The sequence below is a fragment of the Pararge aegeria genome, chromosome 11, assembly GCF_905163445.1.
Source record: "Pararge aegeria chromosome 11, ilParAegt1.1, whole genome shotgun sequence".
Classification (NCBI taxonomy): Eukaryota; Metazoa; Arthropoda; class Insecta; order Lepidoptera; family Nymphalidae; genus Pararge; species Pararge aegeria.
The window spans coordinates 13,090,270-13,118,230 of record NC_053190.1 but is presented as its reverse complement, the minus strand read 5'-3'; the positions used below and the strand labels follow the sequence as shown (position 1 = coordinate 13,118,230).

At 33.3% G+C, this 27,961-nt stretch overlaps 3 protein-coding genes across 4 annotated transcripts; 1 reads left to right on the top strand and 2 right to left on the bottom strand.

Moving 5' to 3' along the window:
- Window positions 1-72: 72 nt before the first annotated feature.
- On the top strand, window positions 73-26,933 carry LOC120627678 (muscle-specific protein 20-like). The gene is made up of 4 exons (XM_039895703.1): window positions 73-211; window positions 23,957-24,168; window positions 24,668-24,788; window positions 25,504-26,933. Exons 1-4 carry the CDS (start codon window positions 188-190, stop codon window positions 25,693-25,695), a joined length of 549 nt encoding a protein of 182 aa, XP_039751637.1. The 5' UTR covers window positions 73-187; the 3' UTR covers window positions 25,696-26,933.
- On the bottom strand, window positions 4,022-7,961 carry LOC120627676. Of its 2 annotated transcripts, none has more exons than XM_039895701.1 (6): window positions 7,835-7,961; window positions 7,360-7,452; window positions 5,988-6,135; window positions 5,772-5,905; window positions 5,205-5,354; window positions 4,022-4,241 (listed from the first exon to the last, which is right to left on the bottom strand). In XM_039895701.1, exons 1-6 carry the CDS (start codon window positions 7,902-7,904, stop codon window positions 4,042-4,044), a joined length of 795 nt encoding a protein of 264 aa, XP_039751635.1. In that variant the 5' UTR covers window positions 7,905-7,961; the 3' UTR covers window positions 4,022-4,041. The 2 variants fall into 2 exon arrangements, with proteins under 2 accessions (XP_039751635.1, XP_039751636.1); XM_039895702.1 differs by having other exon boundaries at window positions 5,787-5,905.
- Window positions 18,204-19,845, bottom strand: LOC120627679 (myophilin). Its single transcript, XM_039895704.1, has 4 exons — window positions 19,762-19,845; window positions 18,977-19,176; window positions 18,712-18,832; window positions 18,204-18,627 (listed from the first exon to the last, which is right to left on the bottom strand). Exons 1-4 carry the CDS (start codon window positions 19,765-19,767, stop codon window positions 18,445-18,447), a joined length of 510 nt encoding a protein of 169 aa, XP_039751638.1. The 5' UTR covers window positions 19,768-19,845; the 3' UTR covers window positions 18,204-18,444.
- Window positions 26,934-27,961: the final 1,028 nt, after the last annotated feature.

Genomic DNA, 27,961 nt, shown 5'->3' with positions numbered 1-27,961 from the left:
AGTGTCCGTTCTCGCTGTTATTTACACCGTTAGAGCGCTTTGCGCCGTATAAAACACGTAAAATGAGTCAGTAGCGCTTATTTAGTTCTCAACTTTTGAGAGAGAGCCATCTAGTGACAGGCGTGATAAACTCGCGTGAGTGATTAGTGCCATTGTGTAGTGTTTCCGAAGATCCTTAGTAATCAATATGCCCGGACGTCCAATCTGGCAGGTAAATAATATTACGCTTAATTTTTTGGGAGACAAATTTTGTTAACATGCAGCCAATAGATAAAGAATTCCCATTTGTATAGGATTGGTTTAGATTTATCAAAATGAAACAAATAAATAAATCAGTTTTAATACGAGATGGTTTAACAATATCATTTAATGATAATATGATGAGTCAATAGTTACTTTTTGCCATATCCATATTGATTCAAAAGATTTGATTTTGAATCGGTCTTATTTATCTATTATAAAAAGATATCATTTATAAGTTTGTTTTTTAAGGCTTTAGCGACTATAAGTCCAAATGTTACACTAAACTTTTTATAAAGGTTATTGGTGTATTTATAACAAAAGATAACTGAAACGTGCGCGTTATGATATTTCAAAATAGGTATATAAAACGTTGTCAATTTCAGATTTAATATTTTGCCAAACGATAACCTACTTGCTTATTTAAATTATTTTGTAGATACCATTTTCTAAATGTAATTTACACAGGAATTGCGTACTGAAGTTTAAACTTGTGGATCGGGGTAGGAAACATAACGTAAACTAAATCATTCTTTATTTGGTTGATACTTAGTCCTTTCATCAACACCTTTCAAGATCTTTGGCGGTCTTTTGTCCTTTAAAAAAATTAAAGATATATTTGCTCCCTTTTATATGAGTGAGTGGTTTTGTATTTTGTATGAATAAATATTTAATTTCTAATTTAATACAAAAGTGAAACTTGGAATGACGTTTCACATAGCTTTGCCTTTAAGATACGTAATTATTATTATTCTGTTTACGAGCTACAGATCCGTGATATAGATACGATCACATGTACAGTCAAATTTCCGTAGTAGTAGCTTATGTGACAGCTCGTCCGGAGAAGTACTATCGTCTTGCTTATTTGTCCCGCTAAGCAGCATTGTTACAATGCTGTGTTCCCGTCTGGCGCGATTGCCGCTCACACATGAGGCTTACGACCTACGCCTCAAATGGATAGATACAGGGCGACATGTTGTAGGACGTGCTCCTTGCATGCCCTGTGAAGTGTTGCGATCTTTATATGCTGGCGATGGTTTTCCACTTACCATCAGATTGGTCATCTGCTTTGTCCATAAATTATTACTAATAAAAGCAGAGGGACGATATTTGACCTTAGGGTATTCAAGCTTTTACAATGTCAAATTAAAAAGTGGTCAGATTAAAATATCACTTAAGTCATTAGACCTTATTAACAAATCACTATAGATTCAAGTATGAGTTACAACAACAGTAGAGTGAAGTTTTTATGTAAACTAACGTCACCGTAATCTAAATCTGCCATTGAATATTGTCACAATAGGACATCTCTTTTTAGATTTGAAAGAGTTACGTTACTCAAAAGAGAATTTAGTCAACTTGTTAAATTAGACTGGTTCACTAATTAGCTGGCTCAGGAATAAATTTGTACCATAAAACTGGCAATAAAAATATCGCCATTATTTATTCCATCCATGTATTGAATAAACCTTAAAATCGAATAAATAGGGATTCTAAAACCAAATTCAATTTTAGAATGTAAAGGTGTGCCAGTGCGTCAAGCGATTCCGTTCGTGAACTAAACAAGATGACTAATCAGCGTAACCTTGGAGATACCTGAAAATAACAAGAATCCGTGAAAACTGTAAAACTATTTTCACCGTCGGTTTCCCCCAGGTCGCACTCTAAACATTCAAAGAACCTAGTAGATAGGTATATGCGTTGGTAGGTCTATGTTTTTTGGTCTATTTCTATGGTCTTATATGTATAAATTCAAGTCATCTTAATATATAGAAATCTCCTGTCACGATGTTTGTCCGCGATGGACTCCTAAACTGCTTAACCGATTTTAAATTAAATTGGCACACTGTGAGTAGTCTGGTCCAACTTAAGAGATAGGATAACTTAGATCTTTAATTATAGTCGCAATTTTATTTTATTGCAAATTATTTGGCTATAATTAATTGACAGTCACATGTTATGTGTGTATATATATAATGATATATATATATGTATTTATATATATATATATATATATATATATATGTATATATAAATACTACTATATATATCATTTAAGACTTAGCGATACTGAATACTTTAAAAACAAAATCAAACGCAGACGAAGTCGCGGGCAACAGCTAGTTATATATATAAATTCATAGTATTATTATAAAAACAAAAGTATGTCACTTTGATTGTTTGCTTGTTTACTAGTGTAGCATCAACCTTGAGATATGCAAAGGATCAATTTTATCTTCGAAAAACAAATGGTTACTGTAGGATTTCTTAAAAACAGAAACAAACATGGACGAAATTGCGACAAATTATTACTACATCAAAGATTATTTCACTCATTCAGTTACTTTAATTTAGCAAATAATAAAAGGGGATTAATGAACAGAAAAAAACAGTTCTTATTAAATCAATTAAAGTAAGTTCTAAGTTTTCTATTTTCTCTAACTGAATAGCGCAATCAAGGCTTTGAATATTTATGTATGCCCACTTTTTCGTCCTTTTTAAAACTTAAATTAGACGTACAAAGTAGATTAAAGAATTGTTTGATGTTCGTTCAGATTCATATTTCAGAATTCTTGATTTACCTTAAAAGCTTAAAATGCCATACATTAGGTAAAACAGGATACATACAAGAATATTCAAACCAATCTAGTATGCGGAAATTGCCTTTCGTTTTTTACAGAGTATTGACGAGATTCTTTGAAAGTACGTTTACAACTCTACCCACTCGAGAAAATGAGGCCAGGCATGTAATTTCTTAACTCACAGAAAATTAAATATCTACTAGAGAGTAAATTAATCTTCAAAAATGTTTTGATTACATTTTCCGCTTAGATTATTTTGTGAATTTTAAATTAGTCAACTTCGTAATTATGCTAATTAAAAATTACTCATGAAACTCCCGAAGCTTTGCTTGGTCCTAGAGTCAAAACATCAATCGTAATCAATAGAAAGAAAAGACGGAACCGATTAGAAAATATCTTATTATTTACAATAAATATATCTATCTTAAATCTAATTAATAAAGTTGGTATCTATAATATCACTCACAAATTAAAGCAGTAAATAAAAATTAATTGTTAATTTACTAGATAACAGTAATAACACGTAAGTATTATGGAGGGTAGAGGTAAGGAGAGTCATCTTATATGGGAGAAAAGTTGAAAAAGTGTCTAGTTGTTGCGCTAAATAACAGTTCAAAAATCCTCCACAATGGCGCTGGTGGATGCACAGGGTATGGTATGAATGTAGCAATCGTAGATGAATTATGAAGTATGCCGAGTTAAAAAATTTAATGTCATTATCGACTTAAGTAGTTAATTATTGAGAATTTCAACAACTTACGTTGTACAAAATATTGTGGTAAATATAACCTTACTTCCTTGTATCTCCATACTTCCTTGTTTATTTTTCAAGCCTACTCTAACAATATTTATATTTGGCGCTTCTTTTAAGAGTTACCCTGATGCAAATGTGGCGCCATCCTAATTTAATACATTTTGACGACACTTTTTTATATACCCAGATGACTCTCCTTACCTCTACCCTCCATAGTAAGTATATCATATCAGTTAACAGATTAAAAGTTTACTCCAATTCAGATAACAGTGACTTCAAAGTAAGATTAATATTTTAGGCAAATATTTATATAAAAAAATCTAATATCTGGAGATAAAAAAACTATAGGGATATTATATTATATTCACATTGTGTGTTGCATTCGGTGTTATAATAATTGTAATATAATATAAACAGTCTAAATTTTCCTTAATGCAAAATATATTAAGCTTATTGAAATATTATTTAATCGTTTACTTTCTTCTCATTTTTCTTATTTAATAGATGGCTTTTTAAATCTCCTATCATGAAGTTTGCTGGCAGGTTGTGGAATATCTGTTGCATAAATCCAAGTAAAATATCTTCTATAGTCTTTGACAAAATTGGTCTCAAAGATTCTGATACTGGACGCCAATTTGCATTTAAATACGCGTTGGTACTTTCTTCTGCAAAAACACAAAAAAAAAACCTTTAAGAGATCATTCTCATAAAAGAAACACAATATTCATTAATTCGTTTAAAGTCCGACAAAGACGTGCGTGCCGCTAAGCTATTTAGTTTTCCGGTGCGATGTCGCTTATAAACCGATTATTATCGTATAACCATACTCCCTAACAGGTTAGCCCGCTACCATCTTAGACTGCATCATCACTTACCACCAGGTGAGATTGCAGTCAAGGGCTAAATAGAAGGTATTATATTTAAGGTATAAGCATATCTTATAGCGGATAGGAAAAAACCTTTTATCGTTTTATGTATTGTTTTATGTTAAATAAATATCACTATAAATGCTAATAAATTGAAAAGCTCTGTTTAACCCCTTAATATAATATAATATATAAATGTATTTTTTACCTACTAGCTTAAAATAATGGGTAATTAAGTTATAGTAGTAAACACAAGGTAAACTAACTATATAAAAATGGTATATAAGAGATTCCTTAAATATTTTGTTTTGCTAAAACGAAACAAACGCCTCTGAATAATTGGCAACAAATTATTTCAAGGTCCAGCACAAACAGCTGCGTCTCACGACGTTTCAACGTTGCAATTTGTGACACGAATCTACCAGGCTACCATAAGCTTAGCGGAGATCATCGGCTATCGTCAACAGTAGCGCCATCCTTCGTTAGATAGCGTAACTATTTTGAGTTCTAAAATAATACGCAGTAGTTTCGTTATGAAACAGATGTCGCTGTACATTAGAAACGCTCTAGAACGGGCGATAAGCTGTAGACATTTTTGTAGTTGTTTTATTTTAACAATAAATAAAGTATAAATATATTTTATGATGATTTGAATAAGTATTATAATTTCCAGCATAGGTATGTCGCAATACTCGCAATAGGTAATAGCTACCTACCGTAAATAGCTTGGTTAGCCTTGACCGTACATTTCCATAGACTTACCGAGAGATGAAATGCCATCAAATAAATTACTCATGTGTAATTTTAAGCCTCCTATATTGTATTTCACGTGGCATTGCGTTACATTAAAGAATGGAAGACCAGATTTTTCGTATAGTTTAACTCCGCTGACAATATCGATTGTCATGTTACCTGTAAGAAATATTTAAAATAAATACTTACGACATAAAAACAAAGTTTTGATCAACTTTGGGTTCCATCGAAAAAAAAGGATTATATTAAAGAAAAAAAGGAGTTACCTACACCTATATACATGAATACCTGTTATGAAAATAATAGATCAATATAGAGGAATATCTAGATACCTATTGCAAACAATTATAATTAGTAGCTTGTAATGAAATCCAAAAACTATTGAGCTTTAACTAATAAAGACTTATAATAATATTGGCATCGGGGTGTCCGAGAAACTTACAAATGTAATATAGATACTCGTGAGATTTAACAAAACACAAGCTACTAAAACGTATGCAGAAATATCATACCAGAAGAGAAGCAATATAATATCTGAAATAAAATTAAAAGATTGAGAGAACACAAAAAACATACTGGGCTCAAACCAACATAGACCATTTCCAACTAATGGTATTAATAAGATTTTCCCCTTCAAGTCATATGTGCCTTCTATTCTTATTTTAGGGACTCGTACTTTTGTATAAAAATCATACGTTCTGCCGTCGACCCTAAAACAAATTTTATATATAGTGAAAAACATATTTTAAAATATACATTATTGCAAGAAGAAATATAAGTAAACAAACTAACTGGCTTAGCAACACTTCAGTTTTTCCAAAACCTGTTACGACAACATTATCAAGTGCAGCGTTAACGTTTACTGGTCCCTCTCCTTGCAATATCCTTATTTTCGGGATATTTAATGGATCTAGTGACGGCAAATCGATTTCCGGCAGACCTGAAAAATAGTATGCATTAATTCGATAATCCCAAAATAATATTTTGTCACAGAGCCGTATGATATTTAAGATGAAGAAATAGCACTTTCGCTTTCCGCAAGTCATGTCCCACTATACACATTTCGTAATTGAGGCTATGTGACCACCTTAATGGCATATGAACCCACTGGTTATTATCGTTCTTTTCTACATACACAAATATCTGTTACATAGACTTAATTGATTCTGTTTTACTTGCTTCTACGGCTAACCAACCAGGTTACCCTTATAATAAGAATGAGAGGTAGTTTTATTTCTACAGAAATGATTCGAGTAATTCTTATATTCCGTCAGTTGTTGTTGTTTTCAGGATTTAAGTTTTTTTTAATTATATTGTATATAAAATATTCATGAGAAGTATAAATAGTATAATGTTGACTAAGCTAAATCAAATAAAATGTTAACAACAACTTTGTGACTTCACGATTCCTTTTTAACAAGGAAAAGAGAAAAATTTTGCTGAATAAGGTAAAAAGTAACGGCGCTGAGGTGGAACACACTAGGAGTCCAGCGCAGAGAGTAGGTGTGTAAGCTGCACTGGCATTGTGCAACAAAGCAAACTGCAATGGTGACTTACGCAGTTGTAACCGCATGTTACCTACTTACTCGTAATACTAACGTTAGAAATGATGCGCAAGTGCATTACGGCTTATAAAGTATTAAAAAAAAAAAGAGTAGACCTATCTTATTCAAATACTCGTTATTTAAAAATTAGAAAAAGTACATAATAAAAGTTCTCTGAAACAATGGAGTTTAGCCGATATCATAATAATGGCAGCCTATCGGAATTGGAAGATGAGGACTTTAATTGTTAACAAATTTCACATACGGCGAGTTTCGACACGAATTTGACAATTCATTTCTGCTCTTAGCATTCACAGAATAAATAAGTTAAATTGATTATTGAAATAACTCTCGATGTAACTTAAGCAGAATTTATTAGATTTTTTTGAAACATAACTCATAAAGTAGTTGAATGTAGTATGTTTGGTCTTACAGAAAAAAAAACAGGTAAACTTATTTAGCAAACGAATGCTACCTATTTCAAAATGAAAATCAAGCTACTTACAGTCACGCGATAATACAAATTAAATAATATGAAGCAGATTAGACGTGGGAAATAGCACTATCTATCTATTTAATTGTTAATAGAAACTCTAAGCAAAAGTTAAGTAAATAAATACCTGGCCCTAAAGCATTGAATAGTTGTTGAACTGCGTCTTTTGAACAATCATCAAAATCTGGATCACTTTTGTAGCAGGTCCTTATGAAACTTGCTGAAAAAAATATTGATTTTTTTTAAACTATTGTGAGTCTCATAAATTTTAATAGTCGGTGTATTCCGCACATTTATTTTGTCCTCAACTTTTTGATTTATCACTAGAAATAACTGAAATGTAATTTACCGAAACAGTTGAGTACCAGATTTATAAAAAACGGGTGGTTTTTACTAAGTATCACAAAGCGTTTGAAATTCTGCGGCGCATGCCATTTCAGATATTTATCGGGTATAGATATAATCATACCATCATTTTGATATGACTACAGCTGCTTATAAATCAAATAAAATGAGCGTAAGTACTGAGGTATGTTTTCCATCAGAAGTAGGACGGTTTTAAACAGAACACGCATAATAAAAGTGCTTCCAAAAATACTCACGCCTAGTTTTATAATATTCCGCAGTCGCATACTGGAGCACTACGGGCACTATAAACAATACGAAATGCATGATTTTGTTATTATGTTTTACTTTTTTTCTATATTGTGCCCCGAGCGGGCTGCTCGAGGTGATAGTTTGAGACTAAGGCACCAAATGCCGGTTTCTCTACCACTGTACGCCGAGGAGGGGAGTATCACGCAATGGTTAGCAATGTAAATACAACATAAACTTTGTCCTTCTAAGTTACTATTACTGGATTTGCTTGTCTGTACATCCCTTGTTAACTGTCAAATATTTTTCACACACGTTATGTAGGTTACGTAATTCTATTGCGCCTAGTAGTGTACCAATAAGTACTAAGGCTGCATAATCCGCGACATCTTTTTATGTTTATGTAACTTTGATTTAGTTATCTGGGTTAGACGGCGTTTGCTTAACATCTTAACACCGTTAGTAATATAATTTTTCCATCATTTGTTTGGTATTGTTTTGTTTCACGTGTTGATGTTGTGTTAGGTAATGCTTAATTACTCAACGTTACTTAAGATCTTATCGTTCAATTTTAAACTTCTTACTTAACTTAGATAGTATCTGTTGTATACATCTTTTAATTGTATCTTTTCACTAGTTTGTAAGTTGCCCGTCATCTCTTCGTATCATAGCTTAGCTATATATTTGTATTACTAATGATTATATATTTTTTTTTTAGTTAAAGACAAAATTATTATTCAAATAATGTTATTTTCGAAAAAATGTCATTCGCTTCCACGATATTCTTTCTACGACTAACGTTTTAATTTCTCAATAAGTATAGGCTGATCTTATAGAATAATTAAATAAAATACTACAACAATACACACATCGCCGTATAGCCCCAAAGTAAGCATGGCTTGCGTTATGGGTACTAAGATGACTGATCAATATTTTTTTATGAATATTATATATAATATATACTTAAAATACATAAATAACCAGTCACTCAAAAACATTCATGTTTATCACAGAAATATTTTCCAGTTGTGGGAATCGAATCCACGGCCTTAGACCCAGAAAGCAGTGTCGCTGCCCACTGCGCCAATCGGCCGCCAAAAAATGTTATTTTACTTCCTCTGAAGGAAAATAACTTCATAAAATTTGTTCAATACTTGCTTTAGTGATGTAGTTAACAATAGGTATTTTCTACTTGAGAAATTGATTGGTGAAAATTTCATTCTTGAGAAATTGATCTCCTTTCGGAGTACTTTCCTCAAAGGTTATTGGTTTCCTAACATCCATTGAGCAACTAGAAACTAGACAACAAGATGTATCGCCTTCCAGTCCCTGTAAAACAAGTTCTAGTTCGTGGAAGCGATGCCTTCGTAACAGAAACCTAATAAGCGGTAATAAGTGTTACAGCCGTTCCGTACCATTTAACCATTTCGTACCTATTTGGTAATCGTTTTACGGATTCTTACTTATATTCTTTAAATATGCGCGAAAATGCGTAAACTTTTTTGTCCGTTACATAGGTGTTCAAAGCAATACTAATAATTGCACTTTTAGTTTAATAGTTATTTTTTTACACTTCTAAGGGTTCGTGTAGAATGTCAAAAACAACCATGTGGGTAATAAAGTCTATATCAACTTGTATTGCCCATTACATTCTCTCTATCAATTCCTTCTTCCACAACTTTAACTGTCCAAATTTCTATCTAGCCCTTTCTCCTTTTTCTAGATCATTCTTTGATGATTTTTTGTCTGTAGTTTCCATTGATAATTTTGTCATCACTCTGGCCCCTATATTGTTTCCATCCTTTTTTCATGACCCCCCCACCGCTGGGCGCTGGGCTTTGCTGGGTGTCTGACCATTGTTTCTCCATTTACCATTTGTTTTAGCTTAAAGTCTGTCCGGTAAATGGAGGCCTCCTATCGGCTTATCTATGTTGACTGAAGATTGTGAGGAGTACTTACGCTTCTCTTTAAAATTATTACTTCATTTTCTTCTTTCACAGTAAGACACTAAGTTCTGCCTCAATAGGTGACAGCTCAAGTTTTGTAGACCTATTGAAGAGCATTGAGGCAAAAAACTCCCTTAGCTATGAAAATTGGAAAGTTACAAGCCTTTTGCAAAAATTAAGCTGCCTGCCTCAGCATTTACCCACAGATTTAACAACACACAGAAACCGTGTAAACAACTAATACTGAAGCATCAAAAACCACTCCACTTTAGTAGTGTTTATCGAACATTTGGTTAGTCACTTCATTTTATTTAGCAGTGGATCGTAATTATTTTACCTCTAACGTTATAAACGTTTACCGCAAAATAGGGAAAATGGGAAAAGATTGTTCTAGCAACGTCCCGCGGGCGTGAAATAGGACGTGCGCGGTGCGTTTTCTCTGTTTTTGGACACAATACACTGCGTGCAATAATGGCTGAATGAGGGTTCTGTATGTTCTTAATTCTCTCTCTCTCAATAAAAAAACAATCCTCCCATCCCATTTTAAATGTATTAATAATATATTTGTACCAAAAAAAGGTTTATCACGGAAATCAGACCAGCAATTGTAAGAACATAACAGAGACTTTATGAATTGATCTATATTTAATAAATCAACAAACAGTTTTTACAAGTGGGTTTATTCATGTTTTTTGTTAGCTAATGAAAATTGTAAACTTTACCTTTGATTATGCAATTAATGTATTAGTGGGGGTTTATGGAGAATGGCTCTTTGGAAACTTTGAATCGGCCTTGAGCCAGTGAATGCAGTCTTGTCTTACACAACAAGTAGGGGTACAGGATAAGGGATTTATTAGAATTTGATTGTGAAATACACACATTGTTCTAAACTAAACCTGAATTTGAAAGGTCGTAGGATTAAATACAACTCGTTGTCTTTAAATTCTTTTCATGTTCCATACTTAGTAACTTTGATCGTCAATATTTAATCTCAACCACAGGACGTTCACAGCCAAATTTAGAGGTAGGGATATGTTATGTATTTATATGTTTTCACTCTTTAAGATTATGTGATTTTGAATATTTACTTACATTGATGTAAAGTAAATTGAAATATAAAAAGGTAAAAAAATTACAAGCCTTAAATCAGGTGTACGACAAAAAGAGATAAGACGTAAAGAAAACTAGTAATGTACACTGTACTTAGCCAAATCTCAAGTTTGAGCGAAATCACCAAATACATATAAAATATTAAATACATATAAAATATAGGTACAATACACATATACAATATTAATAGGGAGTAATAGTTTAATTAAAAAATCTTTGGAAATAAGGAAAAAGCAACTTTCTATAGATTTTTATGATTAACTAGCTGTTCACTGAGGTTTTACTTTGTGTATCGTAATGTTACGAACGTTATGTTACGTACGTTACGTTAAAATAATTGTAAAATGTTGATATTTGAAAGGAGCAACTGCTGAGTTTCTTGCCGGCTTCTACTCGGTAGAATCTTCTTTAGTAATTTTGGCAGATTGGGCACTGTAAACAAACAGATTTGTCGTTTCAAAAGTGCTTATAAAATAGGCCTAGGTATACTCGAAATAAATGAATTATATAATGAATTATATATTGTTTTTTATTTTGAATCTGTAAATGAAGCTTCCTTGAATTAAGTGCAATTAACCTTATCTTACATAATAATTGTAACTGACCATGAAATATCTGTTAAACCGTCATCATTAGTAACGGAAATTGTATTTTCGGATTTTTCCTTTGATTTATGATTGGTGACGAATGTTAAGAAGGATGTTTCTTATATTCCGTTGGCAGATGAGCGGTAGTTATAGTTTGAAAACATTTTTGTGTCCTATAAGAATTTAAAAAAATAGGAAGAAAATAATATACTAAATTTTAACTTAATACCTATAAGGCTCGTAAATCGAAATTAAAATTAAAATGGCATATCTAGGAATAACCTAGTTTTAAGTTTGATGCTGAACCTGAAAACCTAAAACCTATTTTTAGCTAAAGGGGTTAGAGAATGAGCCATACTTGTCCCGGTCACCATTACATTGTAGGTACCCTAATATTAGATGCAATAAAGTGCAATTCTGTTGTCCAAACCGTAATAGCATAGCATTCTGCACGCTGTTATGGCAGTTTAGCGTTAGGACGTCATAATGATTCATTATGATTAATGATATAGGTACGTCATAAAATTGAAAAAAAATCTTGGCTCTATTCTAATCGGTCATCACCTTAACCGTGCCAAGTTACCCACGCTACCTTATATAATTTGCGATGACCAATTTCACTCAAACCTTGTAAATCATTAGCAGTATTATGAGTACGAACGACTAATTGCTGTAAGAATTTCCCGCCCACTAATTAATATGGATTATGTTGGAAACTAGCGGACCCGCGCGACTTCGTCCGCGAATGAGTCGACTTCAAAAAATAGTCGTATGTTGTCACGGACTAATTTTTATAGAACTTTTAAGAAACAACAATTCCGACAAATCCGATATACTTACTACATACTTCCGTCGTTTGGCGTAACGTTTACCGTTCACGAATCGCACGGATCAGAATCTCTTAAAAAGGATATTTTATGCAGTTTTTGCAACATTTCTCATTAATGATAGAAGCGTGATGTTATATAGCCATAATTGTTACCACAAATCGAAAAAAAAAACGAAACAGCATTTTCTGAGATAAGCGCGTTAAACCAAACAAAATTTAAAAGCTTTATAATATTTCAACTATGCCTATACAAAAAACCACGTCCATCTAAAACTCCGTTACACCGATTTTGAAAGACAAACGCGGAAAAAATAGTGATGCTATCCTATAGAAGCTGTTTACTTTTCCGGGATAAAAAGAAGCCTATGAGCTATTCCAGACTATATTGTAGGTATCTCTGCCAGATTTCAGCCAAATCGGTTCAGTCGTTGTGGCGTTAAAGAGCAACAAATATCCATACATATATATATCCAACCATACATGCGTCTATCCTCACAAACTTTCGCATTTATAATATTAGTAGGATGGTACGCATGCATTCAATCGTTGTCCCATATGCCTTGCGACTTGCTGTTATCTGTGAAGAATTATGTCCTTAATCTCCAACAATATTCATCAGATCTTCATTAAAATTAGACAATACATGCTTGGTAGTATACACTGTCTAATAAAAAAAGAATTTTACGGAGATATGAAGTAAAATTGATTAAAAAAAACATCCCATTCCCCGGACGAAACTTATTGTTTATCGGGATAAAAAGTATCTTATATGTTGACCCGGGATATCAGCTACCACTGTACTAAATTTTATTTCAATCCGTTCAGTAGTTTTCACGTGATGCCCGTACAGACAGACAGACAGGCAGACAGACAGACAGACAAAAATTAAATAAAAATCTGTTTTGGACTCAGTATCTATTATAAAGCATCGCCCGGTCAAATTTTTTAAAATATATTAAATGTACAGAAATCTTCCAGTTACAGTTTTATTATAAGTATAAGTATAGATAATGCCACTAAGGATAAGTGATGTTCCAATCCGAATTCAAATTTGATCTCCGAAATATGTTATGATTGGTTATTTTGGTTTTAAAGAAGGAAGTTAAAAAGGGTTGCAAGCGTTTGACATAATATGGTCACTACACTTTTATGGTTTCAAAAAGTCCGGAGGCACTTCTCAAATGCTCAAGTACTGCAAAGAGACAAATGCCAACGAACACTGATAACAACCGTTATACAAAGGAAGGATTTTCGGTCACCTACAAAGAGGGTCTTGGTACTAGTATCTGAGTTTGATCCTAGAAGGCAAAAAACCAAAACATTATTAAAAAGTAAAATAGAATCAGTAAAGATTTTTTTTATGTTTGGAAATTTCCTTTGCTTTGGAGCGCTTGTCGTCGAGGAACCGTCAATTCTCGGTTCTTATTATTACATGAGTAGAATCCGAACCAGAGCAGAAGGTTGGTCAAAATTCTCAATCTCTAATATTATGTGTTCTAAGCAGGAATATTCTTTTATTAAGCACATAAATGACCGGTGGTAAATACATTCGCAACATGATCTTCTGTAGGAATTATATAGCTAAATTATCTATCTAAACGGTGCTTCTCTCAAGGCTCTATGGTCTGACTTGGTCTCAATAAAACAACTTAAATACCTCAGATCATAGGGATTATACTTAGAAAGAACTCATCCTACCTTCTTAAACTTAACTTAAAATAATGATTGTCACTTGTACAGCATATAGAACCTTCATCACGCGTAATATATGACGGATGGTATGATATCATACATTCGTGGTTTCTGGGTCAAAAACAACACTGATACGGCCTTGAATGAATCTCTTTGCGTTTAGGTAACTCTGGTAACTGTTATTTTTAAAGACATCCCAGATGTACAAACAAATCAACATACATCGTAAGAGATTAAATTCCTCCATTATAAACATTCGGCTATTTCAAGTTTTCTGTTTATTACAGAAACACTTTTTGCTGGAGTGCAGCACAAAGTTCGACGATTAAAACATCACAATAATGTTTCCCATAAATTAATAATCCGCATAAGTTTATTGATAGGCTCCGTGTTAGTAAACATATGATATATCTAATACCACACCCTACAAGTGCTCACATTTCGGCTAATGATCGGCTAAACGCCTGACTGCCTGACTAATTATCGCGTATATGTTTCGATGGCGTCACAACATAACGGATGTTGGATATATTGTGCTTATGGGCACACAACGATTTGAAAAGTAAATCAGACAGCAATAAAAAAAAAATCGCATGCGGTGTACAGGGGTGTTGAGAGAAACACATAATCTGAAATATATTATAGAATCTAGAATACAATAGACATAAAGTTAAAGACATACCTACTGATTATTTATTTAAGGTCGTTTTATCACACGAAAGCAGGTTATGGCTGCACATAAACAAAGCTATTACGTGCTAGCCAACTGTGTAAAGCAGATTTTACTAAAATATTGTAATTTAACCTAATTTAAAAATGTAATTTGTTTCCGACAAGTTGTACCAAAGACAAAGTAAAGATTTGTGCAAAAGAGTTGAAATTATAAAAATAATTTAGATATAATGAAGATATTTTGTGTTTAGTTTTTGTTTTTCTTCGTCGCCGCTTATTTTGTTCGGTAATTCCTATAAAGATATTGATGCCAGGAAAAAGTTGTGGATTAATAGAATTTTTAAATATGAATACTCCAATGACCTATCGGCATAGTACCTCCTTTTCAAGTCAGTAAAGTTGTAATACCGCTAGGCGGTGATACCGCATTGGGTAGGATGTCGACTTCACTTTCGGGGGGCCGAGTTCGAATCCTAGCACGCACCTCTAACTTTTGTAAGTTATGATTATTATTATATATATATTACTAGCTGTTGCCTGCAACTTCGTCTGTGTTTAATTTTTTTGTTTATGTGGCATTCAATTTAGTTGTAGTTCTAAAAAAAATTAAAGTATTCAGTATCGCTAAGCCGTAAATGAGGAGTTCTGTCCTCTATCTCCAACCACATTCATCAGATCTTCACAGAGTTTGGGCAAAATGAAACACATATTATAACCTCTATAGTACAAAAATAATTATTTCAATCGGTTATAATTTGTCTGAGTTATGGTGTAAAATCGTCAAGCACTTTCTTCCCCTCTCCCAAATATTACTTCTAACACTTCCAAGAATATGTTTACAAAGTTTCATGATGATCGGTTAAGTAGTTTTAGCGTGAAAGCGTAACAAACAAACTTACATTCACATTTATAATATTAGTAGGGATAGGGAAGTAGGGATAGGGCAGTAGGGATAGGGAAGTAGGGATAGGGATAAGGATAGGGATGGTACGGTTTAAGTAATTAAAATATCACTTGCTTTAACGGTGAAGAAATACATCGGTCGTGACTCGTGAGAGTTCTACATAATGTTCTCAAGAGTGCTTGGAGTTCAACAATCAGCACAGGGCCAGCGTGGTGGACTACGGCCTTAACCCCTTCCCATTGTGGGAGAGACTCGTGCTCTGCAGTGGGCCGGTAATGGTTTAATGTGATGATAATGATGAAAGTTATAATAAAGACTTTCTCCTATATCAATGCTATCCCTCAGCTTTTAATGCAATGTTAAAATGGTCATTACTCCGATTTGTTGTATAACTTCTGGTGTATCATTAACGTTACTCAAGGTATATTGTCAGACAGATCATGTTATATATCTAACAGTAATCTAGCTTCCTACATAGTAACGCTGATTTAATTAAAGATGAACATATAGTTTATCGTATACATTTTAAAAATCTACAGCATCCCATCACTGTCGCAATTAATTTAGCAGATGTCACACTTACCTACGTTTTATTTCTGTTCGAGTGATCGATGTTATTGATCCGCCTTAATGCTTATTCTGCTTTAAATAAAAGAAAACCGATCCGTAGGTACTTCAAATGATTATGTATCTTTAATTATTTTCTTGTAGCAGCATAACTAACGTCAAAGAGAGTAAGTTGGTAGTTTTATTAATTTTTAAAAGACGTTAGGTAACTGGCTACTGCTTAGTTATAGTCTTATAGTTGGCATTTAATTATTCCGTCATATTAACAAGAAACCGTTGTCATTGAGAACTTTTCAACTCAGACATCCCATTTCTGATAAAGATTAATCACGGGGAACGAATTATTAATTTTCTTTACCTGTACCAAAATAAATTAACTTGCGTGCGAATACTTATATTGTGATGTGTATTACCTTGACACAAGAATAAGCTGACCGATGAAAAATTGATCGATGGACCAAAAACTGCAAGATATATATATATATATATATATATATATATATGTTCTTTCTATTATGATGTTCAGAACCCTAATCTGTATTCACTGTGTTGCATGCTAAAAAGGACTCTTAGTCAAGAGTTGAAAGGTTATTCGACCTTTTACGTGGAAATCTGTGGGTATTTCTTACTTCTAAATGCTTCTATCCACTTACGTAATTCCACGTGAGATTCGTAGTGGGTACATTAACTTGACATCTTTAAATATACGTATGTTTCAAAACTACACAATGTTGACACATCTTAAGTTTGTCAACTGCATTTTACTTTCGCTCGCAACCGTTTGTCTTTCAACAAATTTTGTAAAAGAAGAAGTAGATAATAATAATCTTTTAAGAATTTGTTTTAAAAAACACTACTGTATGCTTCAGGCTTTAAAGGTCTATTATAAAGATAAATTTATGAATCATTGAAGTAAACTAACGAAATGAACGCTTTTCGCTTTCACGTGCCAAAAATATATTGTTACATTTGAATTTATATTACTGACCGAAAAATAATATTGAACATAAATCTAAATATTCTTTCAACTATTTATAAAGATGAAGAAGAGAGGGTTCATTGACTTTAAATTATTGGATTTTTCTCCAACAATATATTATCGGTCTATGAGGTTTTACATCTTGTCAGTGGTAAAATAGCTTATTTTGATATTACTCTATGGCCCTATGTACTAGGATGACATGGACATGGTGTATTCAGTAGGTAATATCCAATAAACAAGCATGACGTCACGCTTTCTCAAACCTTATCAGACTAGGGGAACATAAGATATGAAGCACTTGCATCCAACTATCTCAATTCTGAACACAAATCTTGAAAATCTGGCGTGCCTAGGAAAATAATGATACCAGCATTGAACTACGAGTCTGACTCTATAATATGCTACTGGCCCGGTAACCGCACGTCGCTAGCAATTATGTTTGACTTTATTAATTACATTAATTGCATGCACTACATATGATTATGTAGTAGGTACCCAATGTTTTTATACGTTACACACTTTATATGTTTGGCACTGTCTGGCATTTCATCTGAAATATGCCAAGGTATAATTCATTTTTAATAGCCTTGTGGTTTATGTTTTACATTTATTAATCTTAGTTACGACTGCACTAAAATTGTATAGTTTAAATATGAATCATAGAGGTAATGAATGTATACTTATTAGTTAATCTTACAAAATCCAAACAAAAGTTTAGTGCGTCCTCGGTAGTTTCAATTTAAATCAATGGTGTTCTTTAAATTATTCTCTTATATCAAAAGCTACCTTGAGGTTAAATTTATTAGGAATACTAAAATTTAAAAACCAAGAACATTGTTGACAAAGTATGTAAAGAGAATGATTTTTTCCATGAAAATACTAAAAGTAGTATGTAATTGAAATGAATGAAAAACTTAGTATTAAAAAGTTTTTTATTAAATACAAAATATGTACAAAATTATATTAGTCAGGTAAAAATGTCTTAGCTAAATATAATTTTTAATTCCTTCACAATAAAAAGAAAATGATTTATACCACGTGCGAGAGCAAATTAATTAAAAAATAAATTAATATAAAACAAGAACTAACATTCGTCAAGTAAAACAAAATTACATTTTATCTCTATCTCAAATAGATACAGTTATAACTTATACAAGTTATAAATGTTTATCTTTTTTAAAAAGAGATAAAAAAATAATAAATAGCTCATACAAAAATAGAGAGATTAGCTAAAACATAAGAATACTGAGATATTCGTTAATCAATGCCGATCTTTAACATCCATTTGTTGGCATGGTGTTGACATGATATTTATATTGTAATTAGAAATTACATGTGACGGGTGTTTCCGAAGCCACCGTGTCCAGATTGTGACGCGCCCTTATTAAAGCCCATTTGAAGGTTAAGTTCAGCATTGTGTGCCCTAAGCTGTTCCTCTGTGAATGTTCTTTCATTTTTGTCAGCCATCTTTGGTCCTAATTGCGGGCCAGTAAACTCGGGATGTTTTTGAGTCTGTAAAATTAAAATAGTTGTATAGAAAAATAAAATTAACCTTAGTATAAAGAGGCGATAATTCATTGATTAAAAATGTCTTACAATTCTTCCCAAAGAGTACAAGCAAAGTGTGACTTGAGGAATGTTACGCCTTTCAAACAGATCGGCAGTCTGGAAAATTTCCTCCTCGGGTACTCCGTACTTTTTAATGGCCGCTTGGAACCTGAAATTTACGGTTTATAAGCGTTATAAATAGTTATTTAATGTCGGAAAGTTTTTATATTTCTTTTGGCATTTTAAGCTGAGCATAAACAACGTGAATTATATTAATAGCCCGTATGTTTTGTTTTGTAAAATCAACAATTACCTTTGAATGTTTTCCATGAGTTGGAAGTTGGTGCCCTTTTCTTGGATCTTCTTTACCGATCCAGGAGCAAGTTTGTTGACCAGCTTGCATAGAATAACGCCATCTTTAAGAATGTCTTCGTATGCGCCCTTTGGCAACGGCTCTCCAAGGACTGCGGCGATCCAGACTAGGACCTCTTCCTCCTGTTCCTTGTTCCTGGCCTGAAAACATATGTTTATGTCAGAGACGTAAATAAGAGCAAGTTTTTGAACAACGGCCATAAAATATCTGCTCCAGTGCCAAGTCGTTTGATGGTGGAGCGGTCGAATTCCAGAATCATCTCCTAAAATAACGTAAACGCAAACCTACGGTTGTTACCGCAACGTTGCGTCTGGAAAGCGTTTGAGATTAAAGGACCAGCTAACGCAACTCATAATGGGATGCAGCTGTGCGCTCGATCACGAACGTGCCATTAAGAAAGATGGATGGAGATGTGTTTCACTAAATATAGATTTAGTTTTACCCATACATTACTCAATATCAAAATATTATAATGCCGAACAACGCACAAATAGTAAGTGATAAATTCGTTTTTCAAATATTTTCAAACATAAATGCGAAGTCCTTTCAATGTGACTTTCATCGATCTGAATGTCAGAGTTAATTTAACACAAAAATACTTCCATGAGATGAGATAACTTTCATAGTGCACTTAGCAACACTTAAAATAACTTTTTATGTAGGTACTTTTTTAGTTTAAGATGAGATACAGTTAAAGTTTAAGAACGCAATAATTATGCTCTTACAGGCATTTTTGTTGTTGGTGGATAATTTGAACTTTAGACACAAGTGAACTATCCTGGTCCGTGTCAACAAGTGGACTGGCTTGGGATCCGCCCGCCCAAAGCAGTTCAGCGTCCACGGGGGCGTGTGACGTCACTGCATGTTTTCATCAACCAAACGCATACGTAATTATAGTCGTTACACCAGTGCCTTTCAGCTCATGATAGAACGATAAACAATTGAAAGTTATTTTAACTCATATTTTATATATAATTGAAAGGCAGTTCAATTAATTTTGACGACCTCCTTGGCGCAGCGCTGTGGCTTTGAATGTGTGGTCCCGGATTCGATTGCAGGATAACTTTGGGAATTTATAATTTTGGGATTCAAATTCAAATTTCATTTATTTCAAGCAGGCCTAGTTTATAAGCACTTTTGAAACGTCAAGTCAGTCTGTTTGTTGTGACTCTACCACCGGTTAAGGCAGATTCCACTGAGAAGAGCCGCTCGAAAGGGCCGGTAATTTTCAGTGACCGATTTAGCGTACCGCTACGATGTGTGACGAAGGGATTGGTTTAATACAACATACATACTCCTAAAAGGTTACCCCGTTAAGACCACATCATCACTTACCAGCAGGTGAGATTGCAGTGATTGGCTAACTTAAAGTGGAATAAACAACGATACTTATAATAATGTTATCCATCTTCCAATCTTTATTCTGTATTTAACAAAGTGTGTTGAGTATTTAGAAAATTTTGTTCTGTTGGCTATTGAAGTATTTTATCAATCAATTAATAAGAAATTATTATTTACTGCGCATACTTATATCTTAAAGTACATTTGAAAATATAAGGAACTATTAAAAAGTTCCTATTTTTTTCGAATACAGTGATTTATGACAACAGCTAACTCAAAATATTAAATCAAACCAACCAATATAAAATCTATCACTGTGAATTAAAATTATCATCGCGACGGCCATGATGTAATTTCCGGTTATTAGATCTATTCGTGGACGACACTTTATTTTCTTTACGCCCGAACAACGGAAACGCGTAAATCTTTTATGCCGAACCGTTTTCTTTTTTACTGTTACATATTATACGCATTCGAAACATACGGACGCTACTAAGATCTAAGAATCTGCGAGAGAGAGAGAATGAGAAAAAAATTGTCAGTCTCAAAATTTGTTGCTGGAAAAGAATGTTGGGAGTGACTTGGAACACATTCCGGACCAATAAATCCATTCTCCAGGAGCTTAGCATAAAGCAGCGTCAAGCAAAAATATGCAATGCTTTTTGGGCACGCGTCTAGACGTTACGACGTGTCCATTGTACGGCTTGTAATACTAGAGGACCAGAACACCCAGAAGGTCACCAATGAGATGAGTGGACCAAATTAGGGGTGGGATCATGCACCACAACATTAATGCATCAGAAAGGCATTAGGGAGGAGAAGAGACAGATAGTCAAGCCACTAAAAGACGCTCACGACAGTAGCCTTAGGACAAAATTTGCTCACTCGCAATCGAGGAGTCGTTTTTGAGTACGGATATACTTGAACATCAGATTCAAATCGATCTTATTAACTTTGTATTAAAGCACAAATTTGCCTACAATTCTTTAGCTGCACCTTGTGACAGAACGTTTGAACGTTTGCGACTCTAAAACGAGTAACATTACATCTATCCATTTTACTTTGACGATACAAAGTACTATATAAGAAAACAACTCTTCGATTGCGAGCGAGCGAATCTTGTGCTAAGGATACAGTATATTAAGACTGAGTCTACTAGGAAGATGATATACATAATTATCTAGGTTACCTATAGTAATATGTATAGCTACCTATCTCTTTAACTATCGTAGACAGAGTGTTATTTTTCAGCTTTTTTGAAACACATTTCTTATATTTAAAATAATAAACATTGATTTTAGAATTAGAATCACCTTTTCCGCGTATAAGTAATCTGGATATTACTTCGCTTAATTTGATAGAATCTGCGAATACGCTTCAAGAATCATTCCGCAAGAATTAAATGGCTGTTTCGATTCAAAATTGAAACATGATTAAACCCATTTGCTTTGAAATAGGCTAACCGTTTTTTGAGCAACGATAAACAAATTATGAAGATAATCTCGAACATTTCGTAGTTTAAAAGTTTCTTGGGAAAACAAAATTAAGAAAAACATAAAAAGTTTTATTATAAGCTAGTTTAAACTCTGTCTACGTTCGCGATTGTATAAATAGAGTGGAGATTAACATTAATACAAGTGTGAAATATTTGTTTGTACACTCAATCATTAATCCAGCCGTTACTAATATTAGATTTTATTTTGAGTGCAGTAGTGGGAATGATGTCAGAACAGACTTTGTAGAACTGTATAATGTAAGCAATTTCGAAACTAGTTGAATTTTTAAAACAGTTTAAATTTTCTAATGTCTATGTATTGATTCTTGAAGTGATATCTTTGTATCAATTTTCAAGCGCACGGAGCAGTGCTAGATTTGGTTAAGAAAGCTACTATGTATCACCCTAATATAATTGTTTGTCAGTCAATTCGACATAAACGGGTGAAATGAAATGTATAATATTTTATGTGTATATTTCAATGAGTTCCTGGATGGTATAAAGCACCATTGTATGGTGCTGCTTTTATTTCTCTCTCTCTCTCCGGTCGTTCCTTTATCACTGATGATTGTTGTCTTGGTGAGATCTCAACTTCGAGTTGGAAAACTGTCTCAAAATATGCCCCACTTAGAACACAAATTGCTTAGCCTTTTCTTGCGCTTTGCTACCCCTGGATGAAAATAGGTTTAATCACTTTACACCTTACGAGATTTGGGCTCGATGCTCATAATAAAACAATATACCTAATGACTTTAGTTACCTATATTTATTTATTTATAGCCTTTTCAACAATCTTATCTTACTGATTATTTACTTATCGAGACACCGGTTACGCATGATTGTCTTGCTTTAGCATAGGCCTCCCCCAGATTCTTCCATGCTTCGCGATCATGGGTTTTCCTTGTCCACAGAGGTCCTGCTGTCGCTCTTAAGTTGACTTCCCACCTTCGGAATGGTCTTCCCTTTCTTCTCTTACCGTCTCTAGGATACCATTCTGTTATATCTTTAGCCCAATTTTCATTTTTCCTTCTAATTAAAAGCTACCTTTAAGCAATAATAATATTTATGATATATTAGTTTTGTAAACAAATCCGTTCGTATGATTGCGAACACTGCCATCAAAGAAGATGACGTCTCTCCCATGACTTATTATCAATGCCGCAAAGGTATATTATGGTGAAGGGTTATTAATACATAATATTAAATAAGTACTTATTAATAGATGACCGTCCATTTTGAAACTATAATAAATGATAACAACAATTTATTAATATATCTTGCAATGGCAGCCGTCCAAATCATGGTGAAGAAAGAACATTATTTAAATTCGGCACGTGGCGGGAAACCCCTTATTTTGTGTGAAAAAAATCATGACAAAAAATTTTTAACATTAATGAATACGTACCTCTCAGATCCCGTTAACCCGTCTAAAGAAAAAAGACTATGAAATGCAGATGCGGGATAGAACGGGTCAAACTACAAGTGATGTTTTTTTTAAAGAATGGGATTCAATCAGCTTTGAATAACTGAGTCCGAGTCGGAGTCTATCAATCCTAACTGTATATCAATGTTATGATTCCAAATTTGTGTTTGTTCGTTTGTTTGTTTGTCCTACTTTCGATCCGTAATAAAGCAACCAATCGACTCTTTTTTTGCATTCAAAGGATGGAGAGTAAAATAAGCAACTTTTGGTCCTGGAAAAACATAATACTCCCAAAGGTGGTTTACGGAAACATTCACAGTTTTACACAATAAAGTTTCCTTTATTCATGTCGTAATAAAACAACCAATCGACTTGATTTTTTGCATAGAGATATTGAAAAGGCGATGAGTAAAATAGACTACTTATTTCTGTAGATATTGTTTTGCATATTCACAAAAACTTCAATGAATTGTGGACTGTTCTGTGAATATTCAAGGGTGGGGTTTTCCACTCCTAGCAAAGATTTTTTAATTACCGCCCGAGCGAAGTCGTGGATAAAAGCTAGTCGTCTTATAGATTTATTACTATATAAAAATTAACACATCTGCAGTTTAAATTTCTGGCCCGTTTAAATTATCATTGTTTTATTCTATCGTTACAGTGTGCCAACAAACGTGAGCCTGAAAAGGAGCAAGAAGCCCAAAGATGGATTGAAGCGGTGATCGGAGAGAAGTTCCCCGCAGATGTTCCATATGAACACGCCCTTCGTAATGGAATCATTCTCTGCAAACTCATGAACAGGCTTCAGCCAGGAATCATCTCTAAAGTGAACATCTCAGGTGGCGACTACAAGTTCATGGACAACATTAGCCAGTGAGTACAAGCTTGTTATTGCCCTCACAAATGCTGTATTTTACAGAGTCTACATTTTATTTCAAACCTTGATATAAACTACTATTATAAGATGGACACAGGGGTCCCTAAGTACCTACTGAAAAGGTGATCACGCACCGGGGAGCACAGCATTGCTAGACCTTCCTCCTCCTCCTTTTTAGAAAATATTAAAGGAGTAACCTTCCTCCTTTTTAGAAAATATTAAAGGAGTAACAAGTAGCCCCTGGAATTTAGAAATACATATTTCAAAAAACCGATGTTAATAAGTGAGACTTCCATCGGTTAGTCACTAAATAACCTCTCGACCCTATGCGAAATATGTCCACATCTAAGCTCAATTGAAAATTTATGAAGCCATTATATAATGCTTATTTTTAGAACATATGACTGTATATAATTTTAAAACCGTCTATAGTTTTTTCTTTTCACTTTTTCGTATTGTTTAAATACTTAACCATAATGTTTGTTTGTTTTACAGATTCCAAAAGGCCTGTATCAAATACGGGGTTCCGGACACGGACCTCTTTCAATCTACTGACCTCTGGGATCAAAAGAACATCGCACTGGTGACGCAAACGATCTTTGCCCTCGGCAGGACGGTAATTCAACTATACATCTTAAATTTTGAAATTATATCCCTAATAGCCTTATCTCTCTCAAGAGAGAAGGTCATTCGGTTTATAACCAACGACGCAGAATATATTATCATAACATCACATTCAATTACCACGCAAAACAGCCGAAAAGAGATATCGTGGCCTAATAAATTTGATCAATGGTTTGATATCGTTTCATTTATTTAAGTTGATATTGCTGTAATATTTATTGATAATATGACACACGGAAGATTTGAGAAAAGCACCTCCGTCTTATTTTGAAACTGTTGTGCTAAGTTGCCAAACAATCGTCTTGGTAGGTGCAAGAACCGATTATTTGCCATCGAAAGTTTTGTATGGATATACAGGTTCGTCACTGGTAATCAATTACTTGTTTGTTCGTTTTAAGTCTTTATTGCACACACACATTTTATATAAATTAAACACAAATACAGAAAAAACTTAAAAAATAAAATAAAATAGAGCGTGCGAAGGCGGTCTTATCACTAAAGCGATCTCTTCCAGACCATCTTTGACGTAAGGAAAAAAAAACGAAGGAACGGGTTGGTGCAGCAAAAAGTTTAAATAATATATATTTATATATATACAAAATAATTAATTGTTTAAGGAAGCAGCTGAAAAAAGGCAGATCAGCCGTTTTATCTATAATCTTGTGATAAATAATTGTAAATGTCTACAGTTATAATTTTTTTTTCAGTCATACAAGCACCCAGAATGGCGCGGTCCCTTCCTTGGCCCTAAGCCTGCTGAAGAAAACCGCCGTGAGTTCAGCGAAGACGTCCTTCGGGCCGGAGAGGCCGTTATCGGCTTACAAGCCGGTACAAACAAACTGGCTTCACAATCTGGACAAAGCTTTGGTGCTTCACGCAAGATCATTCTCGGCAAGTAAAGTACCAGGGCGCTAGAAACAAGAAGCGTTATAGCAATTTGTAGTATGACGAGGTTTATAAGGGCACTTAGGGCATAATATATATTTTGTAATTTATTATTTTTTTATAGATCTGTGAATATAACGACACAGTTTATTTATAGTTTTGTATTGTATAATTAAGTGTTAAATATAAGTTGATTTCATGAACTGTTACTCTCTAAAGTAAATATTCGACTCCAAATATAATTGATATACATAGGTACCTACCTACTTAAGTGTACCTTCTTAAAAAGTGAGAAATTATTAGGAAAATCTCCTTTTTTATTTTTAAGTTATTATACGTTTATGTATTAATATATCTCATAAAACCTACCTATTAAATACATCGATGTGAATATAAGACGTTAAATACAATGGATTAACTTATGCACTAAAAAAAGAGCAATCTGCTGAGTTTCTTGCCGGCTCTTGGTGCCTTACGAACCGGTGGTAGAGTCGCTACAAACAGACTGACTTGACGTTTCAAAAGTGCTTATAAACTGGGCCTACTTGATATAAATTAATTTTGACATTTGAATTTTACTATAACTACCTACGAATATTTTCGCTGTTATAAAAAAAAAAAGTAGCTACCTATTTTTGGTGTATAACAAAATGCTGTGATCTAGGAAACCAAAAATGTATACATTTATTATATAAAACTCAAAGAGGTTAATCAATAGACCCAGGTAGATACTATCATTTAATTTATATCTTCGCTTATAGTATCTAAGTATTTTGAAAAGTTGTTTTAGCAAAGTAGGCAGGTACCTACAAGATAAATAAAAACTACGTGAACATTGCGTTAACGTAGATATGTGAGTAGGTAGAGATAAGAAAAAAATATTATTTTATTTATAAATAGGATTATGTATATGATACAAGTAAATAGGTATTTTGATGTTTATTAATATATAATTTATTTATTTTTTAATAAATAAAGGGCAGGCGCCTGCCTATTAGTATGTATTCTGTATTTTATCCGCTAGGTTTCATAAAGGTGCCAAAGACTAAAATATAACCTATGATGTTAGTAAACTATTTGAAATACCTTTTTATACAGCTAAATTTGTTAGATTCAACGTTACTTATATTTTTATGTAAAATATTAAACCTTTAGGTATTTTTAATTTTAATATACCTAGTACCCATAACCCACCCATTAATTGAATCACAGTTGCCGATACCTAAGTTCTGAAATAAAATGTATAATCTAATGTTTTTGTTTTTTTTCCATCTTTAACCTACTTGTGCTTTTAATAACAGATACTATTACCTATTGAAATGGGAATTAGGTAGGTATATTGACTATGTGTAATTTAATAAAGTGGGAAAATAATTAAAGTTATGATAACTATAAATACATATTGGCTAGATATTTTATTAACTTGATTAGGATTTCTATAAATACGCTAATAATTATTATTTATTTATTTAATGGTTTTTAAGGATCAATTTAAATTTAAATTTGATTTGAGTTAGTGGGTATTTTCATATTAATACGACTGCATTATTAATACACGTCAGTCCTACACGGACTCGAACGATGCACAGCTACCTCCCGGTGTCTTAGTCGTTATCAATATAGTTTGTAAATTTACCACAATATAGCTGATAGTGGGGCCAATAATTGTGTTGGACCTACATAATTCCCTGGCGCAGCAACAGTTTATTCTTTAAGCTAAAGCAGTATGAACACGCTAGTCTCGGCATTGTAACCGAGAAGAAGAAGAAGTAAGAATAAACTTACAGTGCAATATACTAAGTTTAAAGTAAATTGCATACAATTCTACAATAAACTACCAATTGACATCTTGGAGATGTCTTGGAGATGTCTCTTAAAAAGTTCAAAGTTTGTATGAAACGTAAGCTTATAGAAAAGTCCTATTATAGTATAAAGGACTACGTAATCGATAAAAAAGCTTGGGTGTAAATTATTGCTCTAACCAGGTTGCTCTTCTAATAATTTCAAATGACATTGTGAGTGATAACAAAAAATAACACCGGGCTAAGTTTGTTGTGGGCTTCTTCTTAGACCAGGACGCGTTTGGAACCCTCGTAGCTTTAGTTTTAAGTTTACGAATGTGGTTATCGCCATCATCTCACTACCGTGTAATTCTTATGTACGCATCAAAATTGCCACCTATGGGCCTACTTGAATAAAGATATTTTTGACTTTGACTTTTGCCTTTAACCCTGACTAAAAGGGTCATGATACGTGAATCTGTGTGTTTGCTGTTTAGAA

What these genes read in the sequence shown, in the direction of transcription:
- LOC120627678 (XM_039895703.1), top strand. Translation starts at nt 188, where the DNA reads ATGCCCGGACGTCCAATCTGGCAG. An exon ending in CCGGACGTCCAATCTGGCAG is followed by an intron (nt 212 to 23,956) that starts GTAAATAATATT and finishes CTATCGTTACAG; the next exon opens with TGTGCCAACAAACGTGAGCC. An exon ending in TTCATGGACAACATTAGCCA is followed by an intron (nt 24,169 to 24,667) that starts GTGAGTACAAGC and finishes TTTGTTTTACAG; the next exon opens with ATTCCAAAAGGCCTGTATCA.
- LOC120627676 (XM_039895701.1), bottom strand. Translation starts at nt 7,904, where the DNA reads ATGCATTTCGTATTGTTTATAGTGCCCGTAGTGCTCCAGTATGCGACT. An exon ending in TCTATGTTGGTTTGAGCCCA is followed by an intron (nt 5,355 to 5,771) that starts GTATGTTTTTTG and finishes TATTTCTTACAG; the next exon opens with GTAACATGACAATCGATATT. An exon ending in TGATGGCATTTCATCTCTCG is followed by an intron (nt 4,242 to 5,204) that starts GTAAGTCTATGG and finishes GTGTTTTTGCAG; the next exon opens with AAGAAAGTACCAACGCGTAT.
- LOC120627679 (XM_039895704.1), bottom strand. An exon ending in CTCATGGAAAACATTCAAAG is followed by an intron (nt 18,833 to 18,976) that starts GTAATTGTTGAT and finishes CGTAAATTTCAG; the next exon opens with GTTCCAAGCGGCCATTAAAA. An exon ending in TGTACTCTTTGGGAAGAATT is followed by an intron (nt 18,628 to 18,711) that starts GTAAGACATTTT and finishes TTAATTTTACAG; the next exon opens with ACTCAAAAACATCCCGAGTT.